Raw genomic sequence first — 26461 nt, 5'->3', positions numbered from 1 at the left:
CCCCAGATGAGGGAATGGAGGTCAGTGGGGAAGTCACTGGCCCACAGTTCCAAAGGCAGCAAGCCGTGGGGCAGGGGCACACCCAAAGGTGGTCTGACTCCCGAGCCCATGCTCTAATGCCTCTCAATGAATGAATGAAGGAAGGAATGAATGACCTATTACCTGGTTTCCTTTTTCAGAAATACAGCTACCCTTTGGAAAAATCATACGGCCCTCACTAACCAGTTGAATTTGGCTATGAGGTCACTTTCTTGGTTGGAGAAGAGGAAAAAGAGAAGGGAGGGGGAGGAAGGGGGAGGAGGAGGGGGAGAAGGAGGGAGGAGGTACCAGCCATGCAGGGCAGAGGGTGTCTCTGGAGTGGAGTGGACGCTCCCCTCCGCTGTGGCCCTTTCCTGAGGACTGGCCTTGACCCCTGGCAGAGGAGAGAGTCTGCATCTGCCCAGCGTCCGATCCGAGCCATGACTCTCAGGGGTTGAGAGGCGGGCAAGGGGCCTCCTGCAGGGTCGGAGTGAAGAATGCTGTTGTGTAAAAATGGAGAACCTCACCACAGCCCAGGGCCTGTCCCCGCCTGAGTCATGCTTGAGAGAGAGGGAGGAGAAAGCAAGAGCCCCGAAGCCCCTCGGATTTCCAGCTGGCCGAGGCCGGCCTTGTGACATCGCTGAAGGCATCACCTGATGAGCTCAGGCAGAGGCGTCTGGGGCCAGGGTAAGAGGCAGGAGGGAGGGCGAGGCTGGCTCAGAGGAGCTCCCGGCCTGGGTTGAGAGAGGTCATGAGGTCGACTCTGCCTCAGGGAAAACCCCAAACCACTCCGGATGTGGAGGGGCCTCTGACGTGACCCCTGTGTCCTGGCCAGCATGGGCCTGGCACACTTAAGGGCCAGGGTTCAGGGGTCACGTGGGTGAATGGGTGAATGAGCGAGCAGGCACGTCTGCCGTGCACTCCCGTCTCTCGCTTTAACTCTGCCACCTTCAGCAATAGCTGTTCTGGGGCCTCATGTGTCCCTGGTTCCCATGAGGACTCGCCCTGGCTTTCTGGTCCCAGGCCCGCCGCTTTCATGTGCTCCATGTGTGGCTCAATCTGTGCAGAGTTAGGGAAGGACTGAAAGCTGGGTGCAAATTGGGCCTCCAGCCAGGAAGAAGCAGAAGTTTTTCCTCTAGGATAATGGGGTGCAATTCAGAAGCCAAAACCTGTGCTGTCCCCAGGGCTGGAGGGGCTGCTGACGAAGAGATAGAAGGGTCATGGCCTTCCGAGATGGTCAAGCCAGGCTGCCTGGGTCCCGGGCTGCAGCCGGTGCCAGAGGGTGCGAGGGATGGCGAGGGATGTGTCTGGTCCTTTCCAGGCTCCAAGCTCAGAACGCTTCCAGAACACCACCTCCCAGCCCAGTGCCATTATAGTGCACGTGCTGCTTGACTGCGGTTCTGAGATGAGCAGGCCGGATTGGAAACTGCAGATCCTGGGGGAGGTCAGAGCGTCCAGCAGGGCCCATGGAGACCCGCCCAATGGGTCTCCACAGCCTGCTCTGAGCACCAGCGCCTCTCAGCCGTCCTCCTGCCCTGGGCAATCTGAAGAGTCTTTGTCAGACACACCAGCCATATGTATACACATGGCACTATAGTTTAGCTCCGAAATTGATGGAGTCCCTTCACTCCTGTGAACCCCAATTTTCTCATCTCTACAATGGGGATAACAGTAGGCCAATGAGCAAATATATAAGGCACTGGGCACAGGACCTGGAAAATATTATTAGTTATTGTTACTAGTTAACTATTATTATCATTAATCTTGTTCTATAATAATTATTATTTTATCACTAAATTTTACTGCCCAGCTTGTGTCCCCAGCCCCAGCTGAAGCTCTGTCCCTCAGCTGCCCTGTCCGGCAGGAGGATCCTGTTCTTTTCTGCCAGGTCCCATTCTTGTCCTGGAGCCAGACGGTGCCTGCTCAACCCCGGGGCCTGGCCCCCTCCCCGCAGAGCTGGTTGGTCTCTTCTCGCAGCTGCTGTTTCAACGTGCTCAACCAGGACACACTCACGGCCCTAGTGGCCTTTGATGGGTCCATGTGGCCAGAACCGTGCCCAGAGAACAGCCTGGCAGGAACAGGCAGTGAGGAGGGGCAGCTGGCTGCAAGGGGCTCGCTCGGGTCAATACGCGCTCCTCTGTGCCAGGGACGACCTGGCTCTTGGGGAAGGTGAGAACCGGAGGCCTTCATGGTGGTGGAGTTAGGGTCATGGGGGGACAAGGAAGCAGTCAGAGGCTTGCACAGAAAATGTCGTCTTCCCCTGAGGGACCCAGAGGACAAGTGGGATCCGAAATGGCCTTCGATGGGGCCTTGGCTTCTCATGGACCCCAGCATCCAGTGGAACCAGTGCAGACCTGCACTGACCAGTCTGGGCTAGTGGCATTGGTTCGCTTTGTTGTTGTTAGCACCGAGCTGCCCCGAGGAGGCCAGGATAGAGGAGCCCATGGGAGGATGCTCTCGGTACAAGGGGAACCTCTCCGGTGGGACACGGGAGCGCGGGTGAGGACCCCAGGGCTGGCCAGAACCTGAAGCAGATTCACAGAGGGGCTTAGTTCTCAACACGTTCTTTGCCCTGTTCCTGCCGCTCACAGCTGAGCCCTCGGGCACTGAGCTGGCCCCTCTTGGTGTGTCTGGGCTCCTGTGCCCACCTCCCCGTCTCTCTCTGGGTATCTTCCGTTCACACCTGGGGAGCACCTGTTAGGGCGGAATCTCCCTGGCTGTCGATGTCATTGGCTGTTGTCTAGCCTCCCATTGGCTCCCTGTGGTCAGGGGCTCTCTGTGTCCATGGGGGCCCGACCCAGGAATTGCCTGGGGCTGCTTCCCTGCAGGAGGTGTCTGCTTGTGTATGAGGGGGACCACCTTACAGGGGCTCAGGCAGGGCCCCCATTCTGGGCCTTATCCAGTACACCCCCTGGCTTCCAAGCAGCCAATCAGGTTCCTGGGGGACCCGGCAAAAGCCCCCTTTCTCAAACTCTGTGCTTCTCTCCTCACCTGGCACACACACGTCATTATGGTTCTTCTCCTGCTGTGGGGTAGTTAGTCCTTTACCGGTCTCCTCCCCGACTGGACTGCTAATTCGTGGAAGGCGAGTAGACCTTTGTACATGCATCCCCAGGCCCTGGGCTCGGCTTCCGGGGTTACACTGGCCGGGTTGAATCTCAGTTGTTAAAACAACACCAATAGCAGTGATATTTTGTATTTCATGCCGGGCACAGTTCTACAGGCCACGTGGGTTATGTCAGCAAGCCTGGGCTGAGGGCCTATTAGCACGGCCATCTTAGAGATGGGGAGAGCAAGGCTCGGAGAGGCGAAGTACGATGCTCAGACAGGAAGCAGGGCTGCCTGACAGCCACCGAGCACTGGCTCAGGCCTCGTGCCCCTTCCTGCTCGTCAGCCTCTGGGCCATGGTCGACAGCTCACTTGGTGTCTCCAGGCCTTAGTTTCCTCTTCTCTGAAAGTGGGATGAAATTTAACATATGAGCTGGCCACAGAAAATCAGCGCTTTCCAAACTGTAAAACTCAGCCCCCAGGTTGGCATCCTTATCGCAGACGGGAAGAGGCATTTTGCTGTCCTTTTGGTAATAAATTGGGGTCTGCAGAGTTGACTTTAAGTCCAGATTGCTCAAAATCAGCCCACGATTTGGGCACATACCTCAAGGGCAGTTTCAGCCTCTTGATTCACGGGTCTGGACTGAAAGGCATGCATTTTATCTGAGATTCTAATCTAATCGTTGAGATGCTAACAAATGTGACCTTGTTCCCCGTGCCTTAAAGGAACAAAACACCAAGAAGACAAAAGTCCCAGAAACCTTTGTGTCGAGTGCGCTGTCCAATATGGCAGCCACAGCCAGACGTGGTCCCTGAGCTTCCGAAACGTGGGAAGCCCCAATAGAGATGTACCACGAGTGTAAAATTCATACCTGATTTTGAAGACCTAATATGAAAAAAGGGGAAAATATCTCATTAATAATGAAAAAATATTGATTGCATATTAAAATGATAATATTTTGGACAAACCGGGTTAAATAAAATATAGTGTAGTAGGCTGAATAATGTCCCCCAAAGATGTCAGGTCTTAACCCCTGGAACCTGTAAATGTTACCTTCTGTGGAAAAGGCATCTTTCTTTGCAACTGTGATTTGGTTAAAGATCTTGAGATACGGAGATTCTCCAGGGAAGCCCTCAGTGCGATCGCCTGTATCCTTATGAGTGGGGGGCAGAGGAAGACTGGAACAGACAGAGAGCAGGGGAGGGGGCAGTGTGAGCACGGAGGCAGAGACTGGAGTGACGCGGCCACAAGCCAAGGCATGCCGGCAGCCGCCAGAAGCTGGAAGAGGCAGGAACAGACCCCCCCAGCCTTGAGGCTGTGCGGGCAGTGCAGCCACGATGACACCTTGGTTTGGGTTCTGGCCTCCAGAACTGCAAGGGAATAAATTTTTATTGCTTAAAGTCACCAAGTTTCTGGTAATTTGTTACAGTGGCCCCAGGAAACGAATATGATTATTTAAATTAACTTCACCTGCTTCATTTTCTTTTCTTAACATAGCTACTAGAAAATTCTAAGTTCCCTGTGTGGCTGCACGGTGGTGTGCATCATGTCCCTGGTGGACAGCGCTACTCCGCACGCAGCCTTAGAGGCCAGGCGAGCCGGACTGTCCTCGCTCTTCTCCGACCGTAAGGAGGGGGGGCCGCCTCCCCTTCCCGATTCCTTGTCTGTAAACGAGGAATCAGAACAGTTCCCATTTGCAGCCCTTGGGTCTCGGGGGTCCTGGAAGGACCTGTGGGTTTATTTTCAAGTTGGCAGCGTCAGTTAAATAAGTCTTCAGTCTTTGGCTGAGTTATGTGAAGCAGGCACTGTCTGGGGATCCACCCAGCAGGTACGCATGTCGCGTGGATGCACAAACACTTTTAAAAACACGAGAAGGCTTTGTGTTCATTTCCTGGGGCTGCTGTAACAGATTACCATGACGCGAGTGGTTTAAACAAAAGAATTTTATTCTCTGGGGCAAGATTCTGGAGGCCAGAGGGCTGAAATCACGATGTCGGCTGGGTGGCTCCTTCTGGAGGCCCCGGGGGTCCACTGCTCCCAGGCCCCTCTCCCGTGGCACGGGCAGCCCTCAGCGGTCTTTGTGGCTGCATTGCGCCAATCTTTCCTCCTTCTTCACATGGCCTTTTCCTGTTTCTGTGTATCTGAATCCTCCTCTCCTTTCTGTTGTAAGGACACAGTCATTGGATTCAGAATCCACCTTAAAGCCAGCATGATCTCATGTCAAGATCCTCAACTGAAAATACATCTGCAAAGCCCCTGTGACGGTGAATCCTATGTGTCCACTTGACTGGCCACGGGGTTCTAGGTTAGACATCACTTCTGGTGCATCTGTGGGAGTGTTTCTGGATGAGATTAGCATTTGAATCCTGGACTCAGTAACGCAGACTGCCCTCCCCATTGTGGGTGGGCCTCACCCAATCCGGTGAGGGCCTCAACAGAATAAATGGTGGAGGAAGGAAGAAGTCATCTCCCTTCTCCTGCCTTACTGCTGGAGCCGGGACATCTCGTCTTCTCCAGTTCTTGGGTGGGGTTCATACCATCGGCTCCCTGAGTCTCAGGCCTTTGGGTTTGGACTGAACCCCACCCCCCCACTCTCCTGGGTCTCCAGCTTGCAGACGGCAGATGGTGGACTTCTCAGCCTCTCTGATCTCATGGGGCAATTCCTCATAATAAATCCTACTGGTTTTGTTTCTTTGCAGAACCCTAATGATCATACACCCTATTTCCAAATAAGGTCACAGGTGCCGGAGGTTGGGACGTGGACCTATCTTTTGGGGGACGCTGTGCAATGCACCCCAGGCATGTTACCTGGGTCTTCAGTGGAGGCCGGACCGCAGCAGGCTCAGAGTGTGGGTTCTGCAACTGGGTGGCTCTACGTTTAAATCCTGCACTTGTGATGTCTTCACGCTGGGGTTTTTCTCCCTCTGAGCCTCAGGAGTGCTCGCTGAAAATTAGAGGCAATGGTGTTAGGAGTCCTAACCCCAAAAGCTGTTGCGAGGCCACTTATTAGCTGTGCGACTGGGTAACTTCCTCGACAGCTCCATCCCTCAGGTTCTCGTCTTTGAAACGGGCAGAGTAATAACACCTACCTCAACCGGACGTTATGAAGATTAAATAAGCCAACGTTTCTCAGGCACATGGTGAACGTTATGTAAGTGTCATTCAAATAAAATATTTCAGGGGCCGGCCCCGTGGCCGAGTGGTTAAGTTCGCTCACTTTGCTCTGGCAGCCCAGGGTTTCATGGGTTCGGATCCTGGGCACGGACATGGCACCGCTCATCAGGCCATGCTGAGGTGGCGTCCCACATGCCACAACTGGAAGGACCCACAACTGAAAATATACAACTATGTCCTGGGGGGCTTTGGGGAGAAAAAGGAAAAAAAAAAATCCTAAAAAAAAAATTTCAGGACGCCTGGCTCAGGGGAAGCACTCGAAAACGCCAGCTGCTATGATTCTTGATGTTTTTACTGATAATAAAATGTCGGCCCCGTTATATTAGATCGAGGTGGTGACAGATCCCATGAGGTCAGAGGTGAACCTTCCTCTGGCTTTGTCTAGCACATGCCCCCCGCCGAGTGACCCCGGGCTCGGAGCAGGGCGCACTGTGCACTCGCTCACCGTCCCAGGCTCAGTTTAGTGCTTCACTGTCCTTGTCTTGAAATTCTTAATAACTTTCGAACAAGGAGCTTTGCATTTCCCTTTTGCACCGGGTCCCACAAATTATGTGACCAGACCTGCTCGGAGTCACATTTCTTGTGCTTGGAGCAGTGAGGGGTCTCCAGCGAGGTGTGGTGGTCCCCGTCTGGTCTGAGCTGGGTCAGCGGCACACGGGGTTACGGCCCCTCTAAGAGGGACCTTTGCAGACAGAACGATCCACTGGTCGTGGGCGCTGGAAAACGTGAGATCTGAGGATGAGTTGCTGGGGTGGCGGTTGATTTGCCCGGAAGGGGAGATCCAGGCTGGCCTGGCGATGGCTTCCGATTTCTGACTTCCGAAGGGCAAATCAGAGGAGGCGAGGGGAGGGGAGCATGTGTTTTCTCTATGGCTCCAAAGAGGAAGGAATTTTGAACAACGAGAATTGTGCAAGAAGGGAATAGGCTGGCTTGACTTCAAACTTCAGCCCCGCCTGAGCGTTACAAGTATGGGCTCTGGCTCCCGACAGCTCCGCCTCTGCCAGACCAGTGACCCTAGAGAAGGTCATTCATAGCCTCAAGCCTGCTTTTCCATGTATAAAATGGGTCCGATAATGCTCCATAATGGAGGGTGACGATGCTGAAGATAACGCAAGGTAGATTTGTACAAAACGCATGTAAAAGGTACCAGGCTCCTGGGAGGAGCCTCAGAAATGAAGGCGGCGTCGGCGGCCATTGTTGTTATTATTATCAGAAAGTAATGCATTCCCCGGACTGGAGGGTTCGCGTTGAGATGGACCGTCAGGAGTTGCAGAGACTACGACCCTTGCATGGAGCTAAAGGAGGAAACACGCATGTTGCCCCCTTGACAATTTCAGCATCTGGCACATTTAGATGATCAGTTTAAAAAACCCACAGTCATAAAACCCTGTCTCCGTGACAAAGGCCCTGAGGGAAAGGGGCTGTGCTTCTCGTGGGACTGCGGAAGGCCTGCATCCTGGAGGCTGCTGAAGAGGTGGGGGGGCTTCCCATCTTTCCTGCATTGAAAACCCCCGTCCCCTGGGCCCTCACTGGCTGAGCCCGGTCCTAGGAATGCAAAGCTCCCCTCCAGGGCCTCCTAGGAAATGGGTTCCATGTGTCTGAGAGCTGGACGCTGGAATCGCCCGCGGGAACACAGCATCCGTGGGTGGTGCACGTGTAAGCGTGAGACCGCGTGTGCTCGCTTGATGCACAGGGCAGGGTCTTGACTCTCGCTGATCCTGGAGCCTCTGCCTAGAGCCACACTCGGGGTGACACAGCTTCCCTAGGAATGTTTTGGCAGTGGTTTGTGCTGGGATAAACAGTGCTCCCCGCCCTCGGCCCCCGTCTGCCTCTCCCGTCAGCTGCGCCTTGTCCCCAGGCTGCATCCAGGAAGTGCTCCCTTTCCAATCACAGCTCTGTATGTCGGGAATGGAAGCTGAGGCTCGCAGGCCGGGGGGGCAGCAGACGGGCTCCATCAAGGGCCACGCTCGATCCAAGCTTGGAGCAGCTTGGATCTCCCGAGACAGGAAAAGAGGTTGGGCACCACAGCCGGCCCCAGGAATCCACTAGCATTTCCTGCACACATTAGGCGGTCTGTCTTCCAACAAATATTTACAAAGCCTGGCTCAGTGCAGACACCATGCTAGGCGTGTAAATACAGCTATGAACAAGACAGCGGCCGTGGCTTTTCTTTTTTTCTTTCTCTTTTTAACATAAAACTATTTTAAAGTGTACAATTCCAGTGGCATTAATCACATTCACATTGTTGTGCAACCATCACCACCATCCACCTCTAGAACTTTCTTGTCTTCCTGAAAGAAAACCCCGCATGCCTTAAGCAGTGGCTCCCCTTCCTCCTCCACCCACAGCCTGGCAACCACCCATCTACTTTCTGTCTCTGTGGATTTGCCTGTTCCGGACATTTCATATAAAGAGAATCAGCCAATATGTGGCCTTTTGGGTCTGGCTCCTTTCTCTCAGCATAATATTGTCCAGGTTCACCCACACTGTGGCACGTATTCACAATTCATCCCTTTTAATGGCTGAGTAGTATTCCACAGTGTGGCTATCTAGTCTTTTCTTACCACTGGACTCCACAGCTGAGCAACCTTGCTGTTCCTCGCTCCCAAGAGGGCGAGAGCTTCCCTGGGGAGCTCTTCATGCTTTCCTGACTCGGGACACACGAAGACAGTGGGAGAGACCCTAAGTTATTCATTAAAAGTTGCTAGTCCTTGAGCGCTTACCACATCCAGTTCCTCTGGGCCTGAGCCCCCAGCCCCAGAGCTGGAACGGTACTGCCTCTGTGTCAAGAACATCCACCTCGATCCAAGCCCAGCTGTGGGACGTCCCAGGGTGAGTATACAAACACCAACCGTGGCCTCAGGTCCCACGTCTTTAAAATGGGCCTAATAGTCATATCTCCTCAGCAGGATTAAATGCAATGGCCTCTGGAATTAGCCCAGTGGTGGCCGTATGGGCAATGTCCAGTGACCCTGTGACCGTCACCCCATCTGCCTGCTCTCCTTAAACGGGATCGCATCCTCCCTGAAGGCCATCGTGGCTGCCTCAGGAACGGCTTCAGGAGCCAGGCTGGGCTTGGCATGCAGCCCCAGACCAGCCCTGTTCGCTGACTGGCAGCTTCCGAGTCTTCTGCATTTATCCTTGTCATAAATGTCAGCTGCTGTGTTTCTACACTGCTGGACGAGTGTTGGGGCTGCCAACGTGCAAATTAGCTCAATTTAACATCGCACCACCTTTTCCGGTTCTGACTGAATGGTTATCAAAGGCAGGGGCCCTGGGGCAATGCCCCAATCATCTCCTTCTGGCCCCAGCCTGCCCGGCAGCCGGTCCCACTCGGAGACCCGGAGGCCTCTTCCCTGGCTCTCTGCCTGTTGGGAGAGGCTCCCCCGGGCATTCCAGGAAGTAGGCGGGCAGGAGTCAGGACCGAGAACCAAAGTTTGGAGCTTTTCACTTACTTTGGTCTAGACTCTTTTGGTCATAAAGAAGAGAAATCTGAATCAAGTCATCTCAGTTCAATTCAATTCAACAAACGGCAGCTGTGTCGATGTGTCAGGCACAGGACCAAGGCTTGTGGTCCGTCGGAAAACAAAACTGAAGTTCCGGCCCTCGGAAGCCAGGTGTTAGACAGCAGGGATATGAAATAAAATGCGTCGTCCGGGGACGTGCACTACGGAAAGAAGAGAGAGAGCAGAGGCAGGGAAGTGGCATGAGGAGTGCTCGGGGTGGGGACAGGCTGCAGAACCGACTGAGATGGTCAGGGTGGGCCTGAGAATTGAGCAAAGACTTGAAGATGAGGTGTCAACCCAGGGGATGCTGAGAGGGAGAGAATTTCAGACAGAGGAGCAGCCAGAGCTGGGATGGAGAAAGGACAGCGTCTGGCATGTGTGAGGACCAGCAAGGAGGGAATGGGAGAGGCTGACTGAGAGAGATGGGGAGGAGTAAAAGGAATTCAGAGAGAACCAGATGGGGATGGGGTCACGGGCCATCGTCCAGACTTCGGCTTGGACTCTGAGTGAGATAGGAGCCACTGCAGTTTGGAGCAGAGGAGAGACGTAATTTGATTGATGTTTTGTTTAAGTGAAAAAGGAAACCGCTAGATTCCCAGATCTGGGTGAGTCAGAAGTTGGGGCCTCATTGTCTCCTCCAGAATACAGCCTTCCTCCGTGTGAGGAGGAAGAATGGATGCTCACAACTTCAGGCCAACACCATCCCAGGGCCCCTCCTGGAGCCGCCAGCGGTGTCTCTATCTGTGTCAGAACCTAAATTCCCAGGAAAGTTCTCTGATTGGTTCCGCTTGGACCAATCTCAGTGGCCAGGTGCCAGGAACGTTGTGATTGGCTGGTCTGGATCACACAGCTTCCCCACAGGAAGAAGATAGAGCATTCTGATTGGTTCTCCCACCAGAATTACAGGCAATAGGAGTACAGTTCCTGAAAGGAAGGGTGTGACTTTCCAGAGGAAGGTAGCAAAGAGAGGTGAGCTGGCAGACAAAATCATCTCTCATGGAATTGCTCATCCTGAGAGGCCACCTCTGCCCCAGGAGGGGCTGCAGAGCGATCGGAAAGTGCTCACTAATTGACATTTGCCTCTTCTGCAGCCCGCACACCACATTTCACAAACACTGCCTCTCCCAGCAGGGTTGATGCTACAGTGACGACTACAGTACAAATCTGACTTAAAAGGTCACTTCGGCTACAGTCATTCTTTTCGTCACTGCGTTTCTCCATCCCTGGCCAGAGAAAGCCCTAGCAATACTCACTGAGGTCAGGCACCAGCGGGCAAGGTGGGGCCACTTCCTGCTCTCCCTGGGGCTTCTCTGAAGTCACAGACAATTAAATAGCCCAGAGAGCTGGGTCTCTGATCCTCAGGAAATGCCGAGGAGGGTGAGCTGGAAGGAGCCACATGGGGCTTTAGACATAACACCTCCTCTTTGCTCAGGGTTGTGGAGTTGTGATGGAAGAAATTTTTTTTTTTTAAATACTGTAAAGTAACAAGATTTGAAGATACATCTCAGTGAATTTTGACATCTATATCCACCTGTGTAACCGCCACCAGGTCAAGATATACAACATTTCCAACACCCAGGAGGCTTCCTGGAGCGACGCAGGCCATCCCTTGCCCTCATTTTGTGCAGGCACCGCTGTGTTTCCTGTCGGCCTCAGGGCCACGCCCACGGTGAGCACCCCCATCCCCTGCCCTGTGCTTCCCACACCCTCTCCAGTCCCCCCAACCCCCCGCCCCGTGCAAGGCAGGGGGCACCAATCCCATTTTACGGGCAGAGAATGTAATTGGAGCTTAGAGAAAAGTAAGGCCACTATCATCACTGCCACCCAAAACATGGCAGCTTCCGCTGACTGAGAGAGGCTGTAGGGAAATTCTTGGCGGAAGATCAGAGAGGGGATTGTCCTCCTTGCCAAGCCCTGGCTTAACTGGTTCATTTCAGCAGATGACGAGGAAAAGATTCTTACCGTGAAGTCAAACACATTAGTGGGAAGGACATCCCTACAAAAGTCCCTCTTATTTTTGGCTCCATGTCACAGTAGGTTATCATCTGCTCCTTGCCCACGCTGGTTTTCCCAACCCTGCTGGTGACGTTTCTAGCTTGTCGTTTCAGAAGAACAAACAGGACAGAGCCCGCCCCGTCCAAGGAGGGATGGACACCGAGGGTGCTTTGCTGGGCTGTCTCTGGTCCTCGATTCTGGGGGCAGTACAGCCACAGACCCCAACCCCATAACTGAGCTTTTTGACAAGAAAGACAGCCGCCTCTGGTGGTTCTTCAGAGCTGGAGGCAAGAGAGGGGGGCACCCTCTGTTCTCAGATAGAAACATCAGCAAGGAGCAAGCCAGCACAGCTCCTCCCGACTTGCAGGCAGGGAGAAAACAGGTTTCAGGACATCCGATGCTTTCTGCGTCCTGACCGTGACCTATCGTTTATCTCCTGAGGCTGGGACAACCCTGCCTGGCAGCCCCATGCTCCTGAAACAGTGGTGTCAGCTTACAAGGACATCTTTTGTCCAGATAAGGAAGGTTTGGCACATAGCAAATGGATAAGAAGCTACCCCGTCCCCCACCTACCCCCTCCCTACTCTCCACCCACTGCCGCCAGCAGCAAGGGCAGGGGTTACCGACTTTCCCTCCTGGCAGCCTTCCTGGGTGGGATCATTATCCCCATTTTGAGGAGGAAGAAACTGAGGCTCAGAGGCTCATATAGATGGAGGGCACTGTATGCGCCAGGTGCTTAATAATTAGACATGACTCTTCTTAGTTCCCACAGCTGCTGTGGGGAGTGACTGACTGTCAGCTGCATTTTACAGTTGAGGAAACAGGTTCAGAGAGGGAGACTGCTTGCCTAAGGTCACACAGCTGGTGCTAGTGATAGAGATGCTAAAGAAGACCGTGGAAAAGCCTGCTAGTTTCCTCCGGCTGCTGTCATAAATGACCACAAATTTAGCGGCTTAAAACCACACACGTTTATTATCTTACAGTTCTGGAGGCCAGGAGTCCTAAATCAATTTCAGCGCGCTAAAGTCAAGGGAACTGCAAGCTTCTAGAGACACCAGCGTTCCAGAGGGCTCACGGCCCTCCCTTCATCCTCAAAGCCAGCAGCCGAGCATCTTCGCCCCTCTCTGGGCTCTGCTCCTGTCTTCACATCTTTTCTCCCTCTGATTCTGCTCCCTCTCTCTTCGGAGGACCGTCGTGGTGAAACTGGATTCACCCAGATAATCTAGAGTAATCTCTCCATCTCAGTATCCTAACTTATTCCCACCTGCAAAGTCCCTTTTGCCACATATGGTAAGGTGTGCACAGGCTGGGGGGGGGGGGGGGTTGGGACGTGGACGTGTTTGGGGGCCATTATTCAGCCTTCCACGAACATCAAAGTCACATGGGTGTAGGTGTGGCTGTGGTTCAAGGGTGCAGGCTGAGTGTGCGGACAGATGCTCGGTTCTCATGCTCAGCACTTGCCCTGACCCTCAAGAAGGTGGGAACAGATCAGTGACCTGGCCACCTATGCAGGTCCTGCCATGTGCCAGTTTTGTCACACCCCCAGAAGGCAGGCACTGCGGTAGCCCACATTTTAGAGAGGAGAAAACCGATTAGAGAGTGTTTAAGGATTTGCCAGGGAGGGGTGGTCCGGAACCAGTACCTGGATCCGGGACACCTCCGTCTCTCTGCTTCTCTCCCAGCATCTGGAGTCCGATGTTGCTTCTGCCGCTGGGCGTGGGCGGGTGCTGAGCGCGGATAGGCCCCCCTCACTGCTCTCCCCGCCTCCGCCCTTCTCTAGGAGACACAGCCTCACGCCTGCTCTCGCCGTGTTCCCCGGAGCTCCTGCCGCCGAGATGCCACCCCCTAGCCTCGCGATGGTGAGTGGCCAGGCGCTCCCGGCCTTCCTGCTCTGCAGCACGCTGCTGGTCATCAAGATGTACGCGGTGGCCGTCATCACGGGCCAAGTGAGGCTGAGGAAGAAGGTACGTGCCGCCCTCGGGTACCCAGCCCGGCGTGCGCGCGCTTCTGGCGCTGTGCTGGGGGAAGGTCCGGGACAAGAGAAACACGGCCACGGGGTTTTCAGCGCCCGAGTGTGAGCAGGCCGGGACCCAGGTGCCTCTCCCAGCCCTTTGGGATGGCGCACTCGGTCCCAGCAGGACCTGCACCTTCTTGTCCTCTGTTTTAAGAGCGTTCACTCACTGGCTGTGCCACCAGGTAACTTCTCGGCAGGACGTGACTCTCGGCCCGCCCTGGGCTCTCCTGCGCTCCGCTCCGGGAAAGCAGGTCCTGGGGGTGGAGCGAGCAGCGGAAAGCCTCCGTCGGACCGGCGGCTTCCCGGCACGGGAGATCTGATGCTTGGGTGGAGTGGGAACCGGCGAAACAGGAGCCCCGGAAACCTTTAGTGGAAATTCCCAACTTGCCGGTGAGGTCGCTTCCAAGCCTGCTGCAGCCTCCAGAGCAGGTCTCAGCCAGGCTCCACCGGAGCGCTCGGGGCGGAGCTTTCCCCAGGCTCCGAGTCCCCGAGACAGAACAAGGAAGGGGCCGAGATCCGGGCCGGGCCGGGTGGGTGGGCGGGAGGACGGTTCCAGTGCAACTCGGCTAGCACCGGACAGCCAGAGCCCGGGACGTTCCCGGACAAGCTCTCCAGCCCTCCTGTTAGACACAGAGGCCCAGGGTGCACCTGCTGACCATCCTCCCAGGCATTTCAGAGAGGAATTGTTTCTGGAAACTGTGCCCCACTGTCCCCCTTTGTCCAGTTCAAAGGCGTGGCGTGGGACACTGGGGAGTGGCATCTTGCCTGGCAGATGGCTCAGCTCCTGGCACAGGTACAGGCAGGGCTGAAGGCAGGGCAGCTCCCCAGATGAACTGTCACCCGGAGCAGAGGCACAGTGATCACTCCTGACTTCTCCCACCTTGGCTCATCCTGGCATGCTGGTTACAGGCACGGAGCAGGGGCAGCTGCTTTCACCCACTGAGTCCTTCCATGGAGCTGAGCGTTAATACCCACCACAGCCCTAGGGGAAAGAGGGGAAGAGCCGGGTTCAGCTTATTTTCCAAGTGAGGAACTCGGGCTCAGAGAGGAGACATCACTTGCGAAGTCTGGTTTGAACCCGGGTGTCCAGCCCACACGTGCTCCAGGGGGATGGGGTCCTCAACAGCAGGGTGCAGCCCAGAGCTTTCCTTGCAATGTGAGCTCAGGGAGGGGAGGAGACAAACCTGTTGGAGTGCTTTTGTGCCTGGTCAGTGGGGAGTGGCAGAAGGAACATCCCCTTGGGCTGTCCCCGAGGTGCTCCTTACCAGTGTCCCTATCGTTTCTGCTCTGAGTTCAGTGTCAGCCAGGAAGGAGCGGGAGAGCTGCACTGTGGGGAGGTGACGGATGGGGCTCTGGCTCCTGCACCCAGCAGCCTTGGGAGCGCGGGCAAGTCTGGGAGCTCAGTTTCCTCATCTGTAAACTGGGGCTCATCACAGTACTGCCAGGAGAATTCGGCGCCTGGCACGGAGCAAATGGTCCACCAATGTTGGTTCTCACTACTTATTACAACCGGAATTAACACGAACGGCAGCTGCCACAGGTCCCTCGTGGGGGCATCCAGAGGCCTGCCCCCCTGCCCCAGCTAGAGGTAGTTACTCCAGCTTCTGTCACCGGGGCTCCTCCGGTCCACACTGCAGGTGGCTCCCGGCCAGGCTCACCTGCATTCCAGATCCGTCTTCAGGACCGAGCAACCTCATGGACTTTAGACTCCAAAGGCAGCTGCCCACTGAATGCTAAGGCCCTTTCAAGGCTGTTGTGGGTCCACGCACTCTGTGCAGGGCCGTCAGAGTTGATGACTCCGTGACTTAAGGGCTAGCGGAGAGGAATTCTGGGTGTGAGGGCTCCCATCCTGGCCGTGACAGGCATCAGTGCCATGCTACGTTCACCTCTGGGGTGGGGCAGGGGCAGGCCCACCAGACAGGACAAACCAGCGCTTGAGGACAGGTGTCACCTGGGCTCATGAGTCAGCAGCAGCAGGACTTGCCATTGGATGAGCAGTTTAGCAAACTTGCTGCTGAGGATGCCGGCAGGGAACCATGGAAGTGAGTGACAGGCATGAGCCTTTAATGACCTGAGTGTGACCTTAAGGGTCTGCCTTCCGCTGACAATTCGTTAAGCATTCTTCCTGTGCCAACCATCTTGTGCTGGAGGCTTCTCCAGTTCTCTCCTTCACTCTTGGCAGGGTGCATGAGCTCCGCTGATCCAGGGTTCACAGATGAGGAAGCTGAGGCTCAGGGAAGTCCAGAAACCCGCAGTTAGTCATTGTGGAGCTGGAGTTCCCACTCTCATTGCTCTTAGTTCAAAGTCCAAATTCTTAGGGTCCTCTAGGACCCCTGCTGACCCCTGCAGCTTCATCTTGGGCCTCTATCCCTTGCTCTCTATGCTTCAGCCATCCTGGTTTTCTGTTCTGCAAACATGTCCATTTTCTTCTGACCCCAGGGTCTTTGCACATACTCTTCCTTATGCCTTGAATGCTGTTGCTCCAACCCTCCCTTCCTCTGGTTAATGTTGACGCATCCTTTAAGCCTCAGCTTCAGTGTCACTGCCTCGGAGAAGAAAAGCCTTCTCTGACCCCCAGACTCAGTCAAGTCTCTGTGAGCACTCTCAAGGCCAGCCCTGTCTTCCCTTTCTTAAGACTCAGCACCTGGTCTTCCCTGCTCCACAGGCAATTCCTCCATCAGACTGTAAGCTTCACAAAAGCGTGGATGGGAGGGCCTTTGTCTCAGTCCGTTTGGGCTGCTCTAACAAAATGCCACAGACCAAGTGGCTCGTAAACGAGAGAAACTTATTTCTCACAGTTCTGGAGGCTGAAAGTCCAAGATCAAGGCCCTGGCAGATTCGGTGTCTGGGGAGGGCTCGCTTCCTGGTTCAGAGATGGCTGTGTCCTCACATGGCGAAAGGGCGAGGGAGCTCTCCGGGGCCACTTATATAAGGGCAATAATCCCAATTGTGGGGCTCCACCCTCGTGACCGAATCAACTCCCGAAGGCCCCACCTCCTGGTCCCATCACATCGGGGGTTAGATTTCAACAGATGAATGCACAGGGCACACAGACGTTCAGTCCACAGCAGCCTCCTTCGTGGTGAGTCTCCAGCACCTGACACATAGTAGGAGCTTGTGGATGCTGGTGGATGGATGTGTATGTGGCCGTGCCGCCGCAGACCCCGGGGCCTGGGCCGTGCATCTCAGTGACCCTCAGCTGGTGTGTTCCAGGCTTTCGCCAACCCCGAGGACGCCCTGAGACACGGAGGCCTCCAGTTTCACCGGGACGACCAGGACGTGGAGCGTTGCCTGAGGCAAGTCCTGCTGGGCCTCGGCCTGGCCTTTCAGTCTCTCTCTGAACCCCCGGGGTTTGGGGGCTGCTGGGGGCCAAGCTCTTCTGCCTTCCTGACCCCCTCAGATTGTTTTAACTTATTCATTGATTTAATTTCTAATTGTGGGAAAGTAGAACCTGCTCATGGCTCAGGATTACAGAGTTGGAAACAGGCATCCCGTGAAAATCCAGTCTCCCTCGACCCCTGGCCTCCAGCGCCCCAGCTCTTCTCTCCAAGGGCAAAGGTTGTTACAGTGTCTCGCGCATCGTCCCAGAGGCGCTGTCTGCACATGTGAACGCATGCGCTATGCTTTTTCCTTCTTACCCGCAAAGGACCCCCCTTTCCCCGCTGGTCTGCACTGTGCCTTTTCCCCAAATGACACAGATTGTTCCACGTCAGCCCAGAGAGGGGCCGCGTTCATTGTATGGATGCTCTGGGGTCTACACCATCCTCCTGTTGAACGGACGATCCGAGCTCATCTCACTGGTTCCTCTGATGGGCCGTGTTCTCAGTCCGTCTCTGTTGTGAGCAATTGCACCCAAACCTCTTTCATTTGCCTTGGTGTGTATGTGTGAGCAAAAACTGCAGGACGCAGCCAGATGGTCAGAAATAGTGCCAAACGGTGCACGACGCCGCTCCTGCCGCAGGTGTGCGTGCCGTTTCCCTCCGCCGCCTCAGTGCACCCACTTCGGGGTGGATACACTGCCAACGTGATAGGTGAAAATTTACGGCACATTCAGGGTTTACTCTGTATTTCTTTCGCTCTGAGCGAAGTTGAATATCATTTCATACGCTTAGCCTCCCTTAATCAATCAAAAACAATTTTTCTTACTGTAAAAATCAGAATTCCTCATTCAGACAATTTGGAGAGGAGAAAGAGGAGAACCTCCCACGGTTCTAATCATTGTTAACATTTTCGTCTGTCTCCTCTTCGTCTTCTATGTCTAAATATCTTTCATAAAATTAGTCACGCCTTATATACCCAATTTGGGGTTCTGATTTTTTTTAGTTAACATTATTTCATGAGCACTTTCCATGTGAGTAAATATTACTCAAGAAATGATTCTTACAAAATGACTGTGTAAAATTCTGTTGGAGACCAAATGATGACTTCAAGTGATCAGTGTCAGTGTTGGACTTTTTGGCAGTTTCCTCTCTGCTGCTGGACCTCGGTGGGCTGGAGAGTGAGGAGGTGGCACTCCCAGGGGCTGGGGGTTGTCAGGGGAGGTCGCTGGAGAGGTGGGGGATGGGGAGCTGGGCAGGAGTGAGACGGGGACAAACCCTCACGGAGTTCTCAACACCTTCCCGTGGAAGTGGGTGGGATGCTGTAGTGAAAATGATAGAGATTCTTTTATTAGAAGGAAGTCAGTGGTTTTTTTTGTTATGGTTTTCTTGATCATTGAAAATAATATACGTACTTGTGGTTTTCAAAAATTACAGACACGTGTCATGTAGGGAGTGAAATTCTTTGCTATTTCGCCCTTTCTAAGATAACTACAGCGTCCAGTCCTTCGTGTGCGGTCCATCCATCCATCTTCCATTCATTCAACATTTAATGCGCACCTACTGTGTGCAGGACACAGTGCTAAGCACTAGTTTACTTTAGTGAACGAAAGCCAGACCCACACAGAATGCCCTACTGGTGAACCTTGCCCCGGCCTCCCCCTGGTTGGCTTTGCTCTCCTGGGCAGTGGAGAAGGGCAAGATGCCAGTCGAGGCAACCACTGCCGTGACTGTGGAAGGCCAGAACCGGCTCACAGCAGCCGCCAAAGGATGTGTCTAGCTTCTCTCAGCTTTGGAGCTTCCGTGCTGCGAAGCGTACTTGTGGCATGGAGTGGTTGCATGGGCGGCTTAGGAACTGGGCTGTTTTTATTGGCTGTAACCCCGCCCAGGAGAGCGGCAGACCCATGTGGTGCCGAGACATTTCTGGTCGCCCAGTACAATTTTTTCCTTTGATCGAAATGACTCCCCATCTATGGGGCCGATGCTCAGACGGTTGAAATTCAGTTCAGCACTTTTCGAGCACCTCATTTAATGGTGTGTTATATCCACTCCATGAGTATCCATCGGGAACTCACATGACCAGACCTGGGAGTTCCTGGTCCCCTGGGCTCCTCCTCCTCCTGACTTCACCTAACATCCTGGGACCTGGAGGCCGCAGAGCTCAGAGGGCCATCCGTCCTGTCGTCTGCTACCAGAGAACTGGCTGGAACCTGAGTGGGAGAGGCCCTGAAGGAGAAGTTAGTTAAATATTAGATCGAGTTTATGTTGCCATGAGGGTCAGCCTTCTGGGCACACATGAAGGCACTAGGTCCGGGTTCTTGGAGGAGAACATGCTGCGGCCACAACACGAGCCGGGCCCTGGGGGGAGTCAGGAACCAGCTGTCAAGGAAAGCGATGGAACCCAGCCACCTCGCCTCCCCATGCCTCCCAAGTCTCCTGGCTGTGTGTCTTTGGCCCAATTCGGAGTCTGTGTGTATGAAACTGCAGTGAGGGGGGGTCTCTGAGTGGTCCCAAAGCAGGAAGACACACACCTGCCCGAGCTTTGGAGTATTTCTGACTGTTTGGAGTCTGTGGACTTAATCTGAGTGAACCGGTTTGGCAGGAGACTGGTCCCCAATTCTGAGCCCAGAAGCTCCTTAGATATTATCCAGCACGTTCATTTTATGGGTGGACGGTGAGCCAAGGCCCAGAGGGGGAGGAGACTTGCCTGAGGCCCCGGCACTCACCAGCACCCACAGGATGGCAGGACGGCAGGCTCCACCCAGCACCCCGAAGATGTGGTCTATGAGTCGGGCCAGGGCGTCTGAGGGCGGTCTGGAGTCTGGCAGAACCCAGAGGGTGAAATTAGCTTTAACAATTGTGTCCAGGACTGGGCTGATGATGATGATGATGACGAAGAAGATGGCAGCTAACTTAGAACACACCTACGCGGCAGCAGGCGGTGTTCTTGGCGCGTTATAAATACCACCTCGCTCGGCCCTCCCAACAACCTTGTGAGGAGGGTACTGTTATCTCCGGCGGGAGAAACAGGCTCGCCAAGGCCGCATGGCTCAGCTGCCATTGGGCCCAGGCCGTGTGATGCGCGTGGGCTCTGCTCCAAAGTACCCCCCTCCGCATAAACCTCGTTTTACTCCGTTTTTCTACCTGCCTTTAAAACGAAGTGGCCCTTTACTTAGTGTCAAACCTGGATTCAAGGAAGTCACCAGTGTGGATGGGGAACAGGGCAGAGGGGAGGGGAGAGACCTGGCCTGGCCCCCAGCAGCTGTCCCTGCCCGGGATGCCCGGGGATAGCTATGGGTCACCCTCTCCCGACTCTGTCACCTGATGCCATAAAATGCGGCTGGTGTTGCAATGTCTGCTGAGGGGGAGGCAGCCTGGGGCCGCGGGAGGCTCTGCAAGTCCAGTCTAGTGGGGTTTTGCTTTGGGTGACTTTTACCTTAAAAAAACAGTTATTATTGGAATGACACGTTTTGCCCAAGTGTCTGTCTGGTACGTGACTCTTTCCATGTCTGCCGGTTCGGATCCTGGGGTGGGGAGGAGGAGGATGGGTTTGTTTGCATCATCCGTGCTTTCCCCACGTCTCCCTGACCGTGGCACCGCTTGCGGCTTCATGGGGCCCTGCTGTGGTCGGAGACATGCCAGAGGGAGGAGGGGGCTGCGAGCAGGCGCTGAGCTCCCTGGCTCCTCTCCTCCCCCACTGGTGACCTCTGAGTCCTCTAGTTCCGATTGCTGGAGCTGGGAGATGGCGCTCAGCACTTGCTGCACGGTTTTCTGTGAGGGCCGCCCCTCCCCACCTCTGAGTTCCGCCCCGCAGAGCAGGGCGCCCACCGGCCACCACCGTCTCCATCCTTGTCCCTCCTCTCTGCCCTGTCTCTCCCCGACTTCTTTCCCTCCTGCTCTTTGGGGTTTGGCTGACGATTCTCTTAACGGCTTTCTGAAAACTGACTCACTCTTAAAATGGAAATACGTACTTTAAGGAAAGGTATCTGAATGAATGGGTCTCGGATGCTAGTTATGCTTTTCTGACGCTTTCAGGTAAATATATAAGTATGACAAAAATACTCATCCAGGGGCCAGCCTGGTGGCGCAGCAGTTAAGTGCACACGTTCCACTTTGGCGGCCCAGGGTTCACCGGTTCGGATCCCGGGGGCAGACATGGCACCGCTTGGCACGCCATGCTGTGGTAGGCGTCCCACATATAAAGTAGAGGAAGATGGGCACGGATGTTAGCTCAGGGCCAGTCTTCCTCAGCAAAAAGAAGAGGATTGGCAGCAGTTAGCCCAGGGCTAATCTTCCTTAAAAAAAAAAAAAGCTCATCCAGGTGGTCCCATTTCGTGGGTCACCTATGGTAGGCAGACCACATTCTGGGACACAGTGACAACCTAAAATGGGTTTTCCAAGGGCGTCCCTCTAAGAGGGTGTGGGGGCACGTTGGGATACTCAGCTCCATCTCCATGAGAGTGTAGAGGAACACTGGCTGCCTCCTCCCTCATAACTCACAAGTCGGCAGAGGAACTTGCTTGACTGGGGAACTGGAGCGGCCCCAGTCCTCAGTTCCCCCTCTCCTCTTCCCCGGGGCCCGGGTCTGGCCAGTGCCCACCTCTGTCTGATGTGGAAGCCAGCAGTCCTTCCCTGGCTGGGCAAGGCTGGCCCTCCTGCAGACTTGCTTTCCCTGTGGCTGGGTCTCAAGGTTGAGATTTGGGAGAAAAGGAGCAGGAAGGCCATGTTGGCTCCAGGACAGGGGGACAGAGACACCAACTGCCATGTCCTGAGTTTGACCTAAGAAAGATCCAGGCCCTGCTGGGTTTCTGGGAGCTTTTGTATGCCAGACAGAATTCCAGACTCCTTATCCCGCTTCATGAGGCCTCTCTCCCGCTCTTATCCTGCCTATTCCCTCTTGTGCACCACACTCCAGCCACATGGGTCACTTTTCTGTGCCTTGAAAACACTATGCTCATTCCCACCTCAGGGCCTTTGCACATGCCAGTCCCATTCCCTGGAAAGTTCTTCTTCCTGCATGGATTGCCCCTCATCACTCAGGCTGCAGTGCAAATGCCTCCTGACCACACGGACCCTTATCATGCTGCAGAGACACCTATGACACTTGGTGGCCAAGTGCTGCAGTCCTCTTCCCTGCCCTGTCCAGCCCAATTCCTTTCCATCAGGCCACATACCAAGGCGTTTGCCCAAGGCTCTCCATGCAAGTGGGAGGGAAGAGGAGGACTCTGCAGCAGGTCCCTGCCTGGCCCACTGGTGCAGCTTTGGAGAAACGCGTTCCAGCTGGAAGGCCTGGAGAAGGGGCTTCCATTCCAGCAGAGTCCCGGTGCCTCACGCATGTGGCCCGTCCTTGGGGGAGGTCATGGGCTGGGCACTGGATTCCTGTTTGTTTGAACTTCCAACATGGCATCTAGGGCTTCAGTCGCTCGCTCAGTCTCTAATTTATGGGACTCGACCTCCCCACCCTCTGTAAAGGAAGCTGCCCATCAGCAGGAGTCACGGAAAATGTGAACCAACTCTTAGCAGAAGTGGGTTTTCTTTCTTGGTCATTTATTTATGGCAGGGTTATACACAGCCGTCCCGCCCCCGATACACTCCACAGACTCACACACTTGATGATTTTAAACAAAAAAAGAAACAGGACAGCAGGGATGAAATGAAGAGCTTTGCCGAGGTCCGGCAGCTGGTTGGCTCCAGTGAGTGGAAGCTGTTCTTGTTCTTATTTTCCCCAAAACGGGGAGGAGGGGTTGCTTATATTTAGCGGCAGAATAAGACAGATCTGGGCCTGGGTTTCAGATGCACGCTCCTAGGCTCTAGCCCAGCCCGCTCGGGAGGGCCCGGGAACCTGCATTCGGAAGGAGGGCGCCTCAGAGCTGCCTTGGGGGTAAAGGGCATGGGCTCGAGTCAGACCTGGGCTCCTCCCAGCTCTCACTCACCCCGCTGAGCCCCACTTTTCTGGCCTGGCATCCAAGGCCAGAGGGGAAGGTGGGGAGAGTGCGGTGGGGGCCAAGGCCCAGCCAGCCCTAGGGCTCAGCAAGAAAACCCCAGGAGCAGCCTGTCTGGCTCCTAGCCCGTTAACGGGAGCTTAGGGTCGTGGTCCCTCCTGCCTCTGGGGCTCTCCTTGTCCTGGCCGTGAGCGGACTTGACTCTCCTGAGATGACCCCCAGTGGTGCGGGGTCCCTCAGGGCAGAGGGCCGCTGCCTCCCGTGGTGTTCTCACCGCTGACGCCTGGCTGACCGCTCCCCCTTGCCTTCCCAGAGCCCACCGGAACGACATGGAGACCATCTACCCCTTCCTGTTCCTGGGCCTCGTCTACTCCTTCCTGGGGCCCGACCCTTTCGTGGCCCAGATGCACTTTCTCGTCTTCTTCCTGGGCCGCATGGTGCACACCGTGGCCTACCTGGGGAAGCTGCGGGCGCCCACCCGCTCTCTGGCCTACACCGTGGCCCAGCTCCCCTGCGCCTCGATGGCCCTGCAGATCGTCTGGGAAGCAGCCCGCCACCTGTGACCGCCAGCTGAGACCTCCTTGCCGCCAGACCGCTGACCGTGAGCCGCCTAGGGGATTGGGCATCCCTTCCAGATTGTGACAGGCCCTGGGGCCTGGTTTCCTGGCAAACTGCTGAGCGCGGGATCCTGGACCCAGTGCACCTGTGTGTGTTTGCATATGTGTGTGTTTGCACATGTGCGTGTGTGCGCCCCTTGGATTCCTGGGTGAAGTGGCCGATGGAGCCGTTTAGAGACGAGCTGTCAAGATTGATAGAAAACCCTTCCACTCAAATAATAGAGCATTTAAAACATGACTCCTTCTTCATCATCCCTAAGAGCAGGAAGAGTGAGGAGGGCCAGTTCAGATTCCTGAGCCTAATGGTCATCCGATCCAGGGCTGTAGTAAATGCAGACTTCTCAGACCCACCCCAGAAATTCTGGTTCAGCCTATTTAGAGGGGGGCCTGGGCATCTGCATTTTTTGTAAAGCTCCTGGTGAGTCCCAGCACGGGCGGGTCCCGAGCCCCTGGCAGCCCCCTCTAGAGGCAGGGCCAGGACGCGCAGGGTGTGTTGCGATTTCTTTTACGGCCGGAGTTCAGTGAGGGGGCATTATGCTCGGTGCCCTCCGCTCAGTCCACATCCCTCACTGGAGCCTTCTCTGCCTGGCACCGGGGCGGATGGGAGGGGCCCCCGGTGACGTCTGCCTTCTCTCCCTGAGGTTTCTGTCGCTCCTGAAGGCTGTAAATCAAGGACAATGGGCCTTGAAGGACCAACCGCAAAAGGGAACTTACTGGCTCCTTCAGTATCTGCAGGATTTGAAAACCGCAAATGTGCCTCCTGTGGAGAATGTGTGTGTGTGTGCGTGTGTGCATGTGGAATCCACGTGTCTCTCCTAGACTCCTGTTCTGAGACGTGTGTGGCTTTAATCATTAAATGGAGCCTTTGGCAAGCTCGGCCCACCGCTTCGCAGCCCCCTTGGCTGCTCCTTCCTGGCGTCCACCACTGCCCGCGGCTGGCCTGGGCTCCAGCAAGCTGGATATTTTTGCTGGGCGTGTCTGGACACGACCTCTGGCAAACACACGATGCGCCCTGACTGGGGCATTAAGGCACGCAGCCAGCAGCCTGCTCCCTGACACCCTCCTGCCTCCTGCTAGCAGCCAGGAAGGTGGTCTGTCGGCTCCAGTGTTACAGCTGAGGACACTGAGGCTCCAGGAGGTGGACACCCAGAAGGGCAGGGCCAGCTCTGGCCTGGCCTGTCAGGGTCCAAGGACCTGTCCCAACCACTGTGCTCCACTGCCTCGCGTTCCCTAAATGCCCTCCAGCATTGCCCCCTTTTCTCCAGGATCTGGGGAAGCCCCCCTCTTCCCTGGGCACATCCCCCTCTCCGCCCCCTGCAGCCCCTGAACTTCAGACCCCACGGACTGATGGGACCGCAGAGGGGGCCGCCCGGAGGCTCCGGGGACCCCAGGCCTCGCTGGAAATCCAGGTGAACCCCTCCAACCCCGCGCCGGGCTCGGGCTGGAGTGGGAAACGCTGCCCCCTGGTGGTGGGACGAGCCTCCGTTCTCGGGCCGCGGCCGCCCGGCGGGAAGCAGGAGGGGCGCGATCCAGGAGGGAGCCTGCTGTCTGCTGAGCATCGGCGCCGTGCTCCGTACTGAAATCTTTTCCCCTTGACCGATCCCCGGAGGGAGACATTTCTGCCTTTTGAGGAGGGAAGTAAGGCTCAGAGAGGAGAGGCGGGCTGCCCACCGTCCCCGAGCTGGGATGTGATGAAGGCAGAGGCGCGGCCCCAGTGTGTGTTTCTATATTTTGGTATTTTCCCTCCTGGGGACAGAGAGTCTGGGAGGGCAAAGTGCCCAGCTCCGACCCGGGGGGAGGAGGGCATCTGACGCCTCCGGGTACCTTGTGAATATGGGGCCTCGATGAAGGGGCGGCCCGTCCGAGCGCAGAGACGCGGAGCCCCTCGTGCATGGCGTCATCATTCGTTCACCCGGGCGGGGCCTCCGCCGACGCTGTGCCGGGCGCAGGGGCAGCAGCAGCGTTGGGGGGACAGCAGGACAATAGACAATGACAGCCCCAAGTGCTCAGCACCCTAACGAGGGGGAGATGGGCCATGGGAGCGCAGTGAGGGCCCTCCAACCCTGCTGGGGTGGGGCTTCCTGGGGGAGGCGGCAGCTCACCTGAGATGCGGGGTAAGTCAGACTGGTTTGGGGGGATGTCTGAGCTGAGGAAGTTGGGGCGCAAAGACAGCAGAGCTCAGCCCCCTGGGGTCTTGCGGCTGGGTAGTGGAGGGAAGGTGTGTTGGGGGGGGCGGGTGGAGGTAAGGTGGGAGGGTGTGTGGGGGGAACGAGGCTAAAGGGGTCAGCAGCCGGCTCATTCGACACTTTGGGTCTTGTCAAGGGGGTCAAGCAGGAGCGGGATTGGTGCCGTTGGGTCTGTGTCCTAAGAGGATCTCTGAGGAGGCCATGGGGAGAGCAGTGTGGTGGTGTTGACAGCCGGCCAGCGGCCTGTACCTCCAGGTGGACAGGCCTCCAGGTGGTCAGTGCCCCGGCTGCCCACCCAGGAGCTGGAGGGCCTGGGGAGAGGCAGGTGCCGGCCGAGGGCAGGGAGGGGCCAGCCCAGGGTTTGTCAAGGGGCAGCTGGCAGGAGCAGAGCAATTTTTCCAAGGGAGAAAGAGGCCCAGGGAGCCTGTTCCACTCCTGCCCCCAGGGGACACTTAACCCTCCAGGAGGGGAAGGGCTGGGAGTGGCCCCCTGGTGGCCCCTGTCCCCGGGGCTGGACACCCAGGCCCAGGAGAGCCACCGCTTGTCACCTGGCAGCAGTCGAGCGAGCACGGCATGTGTATCGACATGGTAGGGGGTCCCTGAGACCATGTCTGCTGACCCGGCCGGAGGCGTGTGACTCGGC

General features: G+C 55.8%; 1 protein-coding gene and 1 long non-coding RNA gene across 9 annotated transcripts; one reads left to right on the top strand and one right to left on the bottom strand.

Annotated features, from left to right (window-relative positions):
- Positions 1–300: 300 nt before the first annotated feature.
- On the top strand, positions 301–24504 carry PTGES (prostaglandin E synthase). Of its 8 annotated transcripts, XM_070250360.1 has the most exons (6): positions 305–705; positions 11297–11416; positions 12726–13032; positions 13523–13706; positions 16970–17052; positions 23329–24504. In XM_070250360.1, exons 4-6 carry the CDS (start codon positions 13578–13580, stop codon positions 23576–23578), a joined length of 462 nt encoding a protein of 153 aa, XP_070106461.1. In that variant the 5' UTR covers positions 305–705; positions 11297–11416; positions 12726–13032; positions 13523–13577; the 3' UTR covers positions 23579–24504. The 8 variants fall into 8 exon arrangements, with proteins under 8 accessions (XP_023484371.1, XP_070106461.1, XP_070106463.1 ...); XM_070250362.1 differs by lacking the exon at positions 12726–13032 and having other exon boundaries at positions 337–705; XM_023628603.2 differs by lacking the exons at positions 11297–11416; positions 12726–13032 and having other exon boundaries at positions 301–705.
- Positions 12687–16659, bottom strand: LOC138920804 (uncharacterized). The gene is made up of 2 exons (XR_011432621.1): positions 15022–16659; positions 12687–14738 (listed from the first exon to the last, which is right to left on the bottom strand). It is a non-coding gene; the product is annotated as an uncharacterized lncRNA (long non-coding RNA).
- Positions 24505–26461: the final 1957 nt, after the last annotated feature.

Source organism: Equus caballus, chromosome 25, assembly GCF_041296265.1.
Source record: "Equus caballus isolate H_3958 breed thoroughbred chromosome 25, TB-T2T, whole genome shotgun sequence".
Classification (NCBI taxonomy): domain Eukaryota; kingdom Metazoa; phylum Chordata; class Mammalia; order Perissodactyla; family Equidae; genus Equus; species Equus caballus.
Note: the sequence above shows the minus strand (reverse complement) of the source record. Positions and strands in the feature narration are given on the sequence as shown.

What these genes read in the sequence shown, in the direction of transcription:
- PTGES (XM_070250358.1), top strand. An exon ending in AAGTGAGGCTGAGGAAGAAG is followed by an intron (nt 13,707 to 16,969) that starts GTACGTGCCGCC and finishes GGTGTGTTCCAG; the next exon opens with GCTTTCGCCAACCCCGAGGA. An exon ending in GACGTGGAGCGTTGCCTGAG is followed by an intron (nt 17,053 to 23,328) that starts GCAAGTCCTGCT and finishes TTGCCTTCCCAG; the next exon opens with AGCCCACCGGAACGACATGG.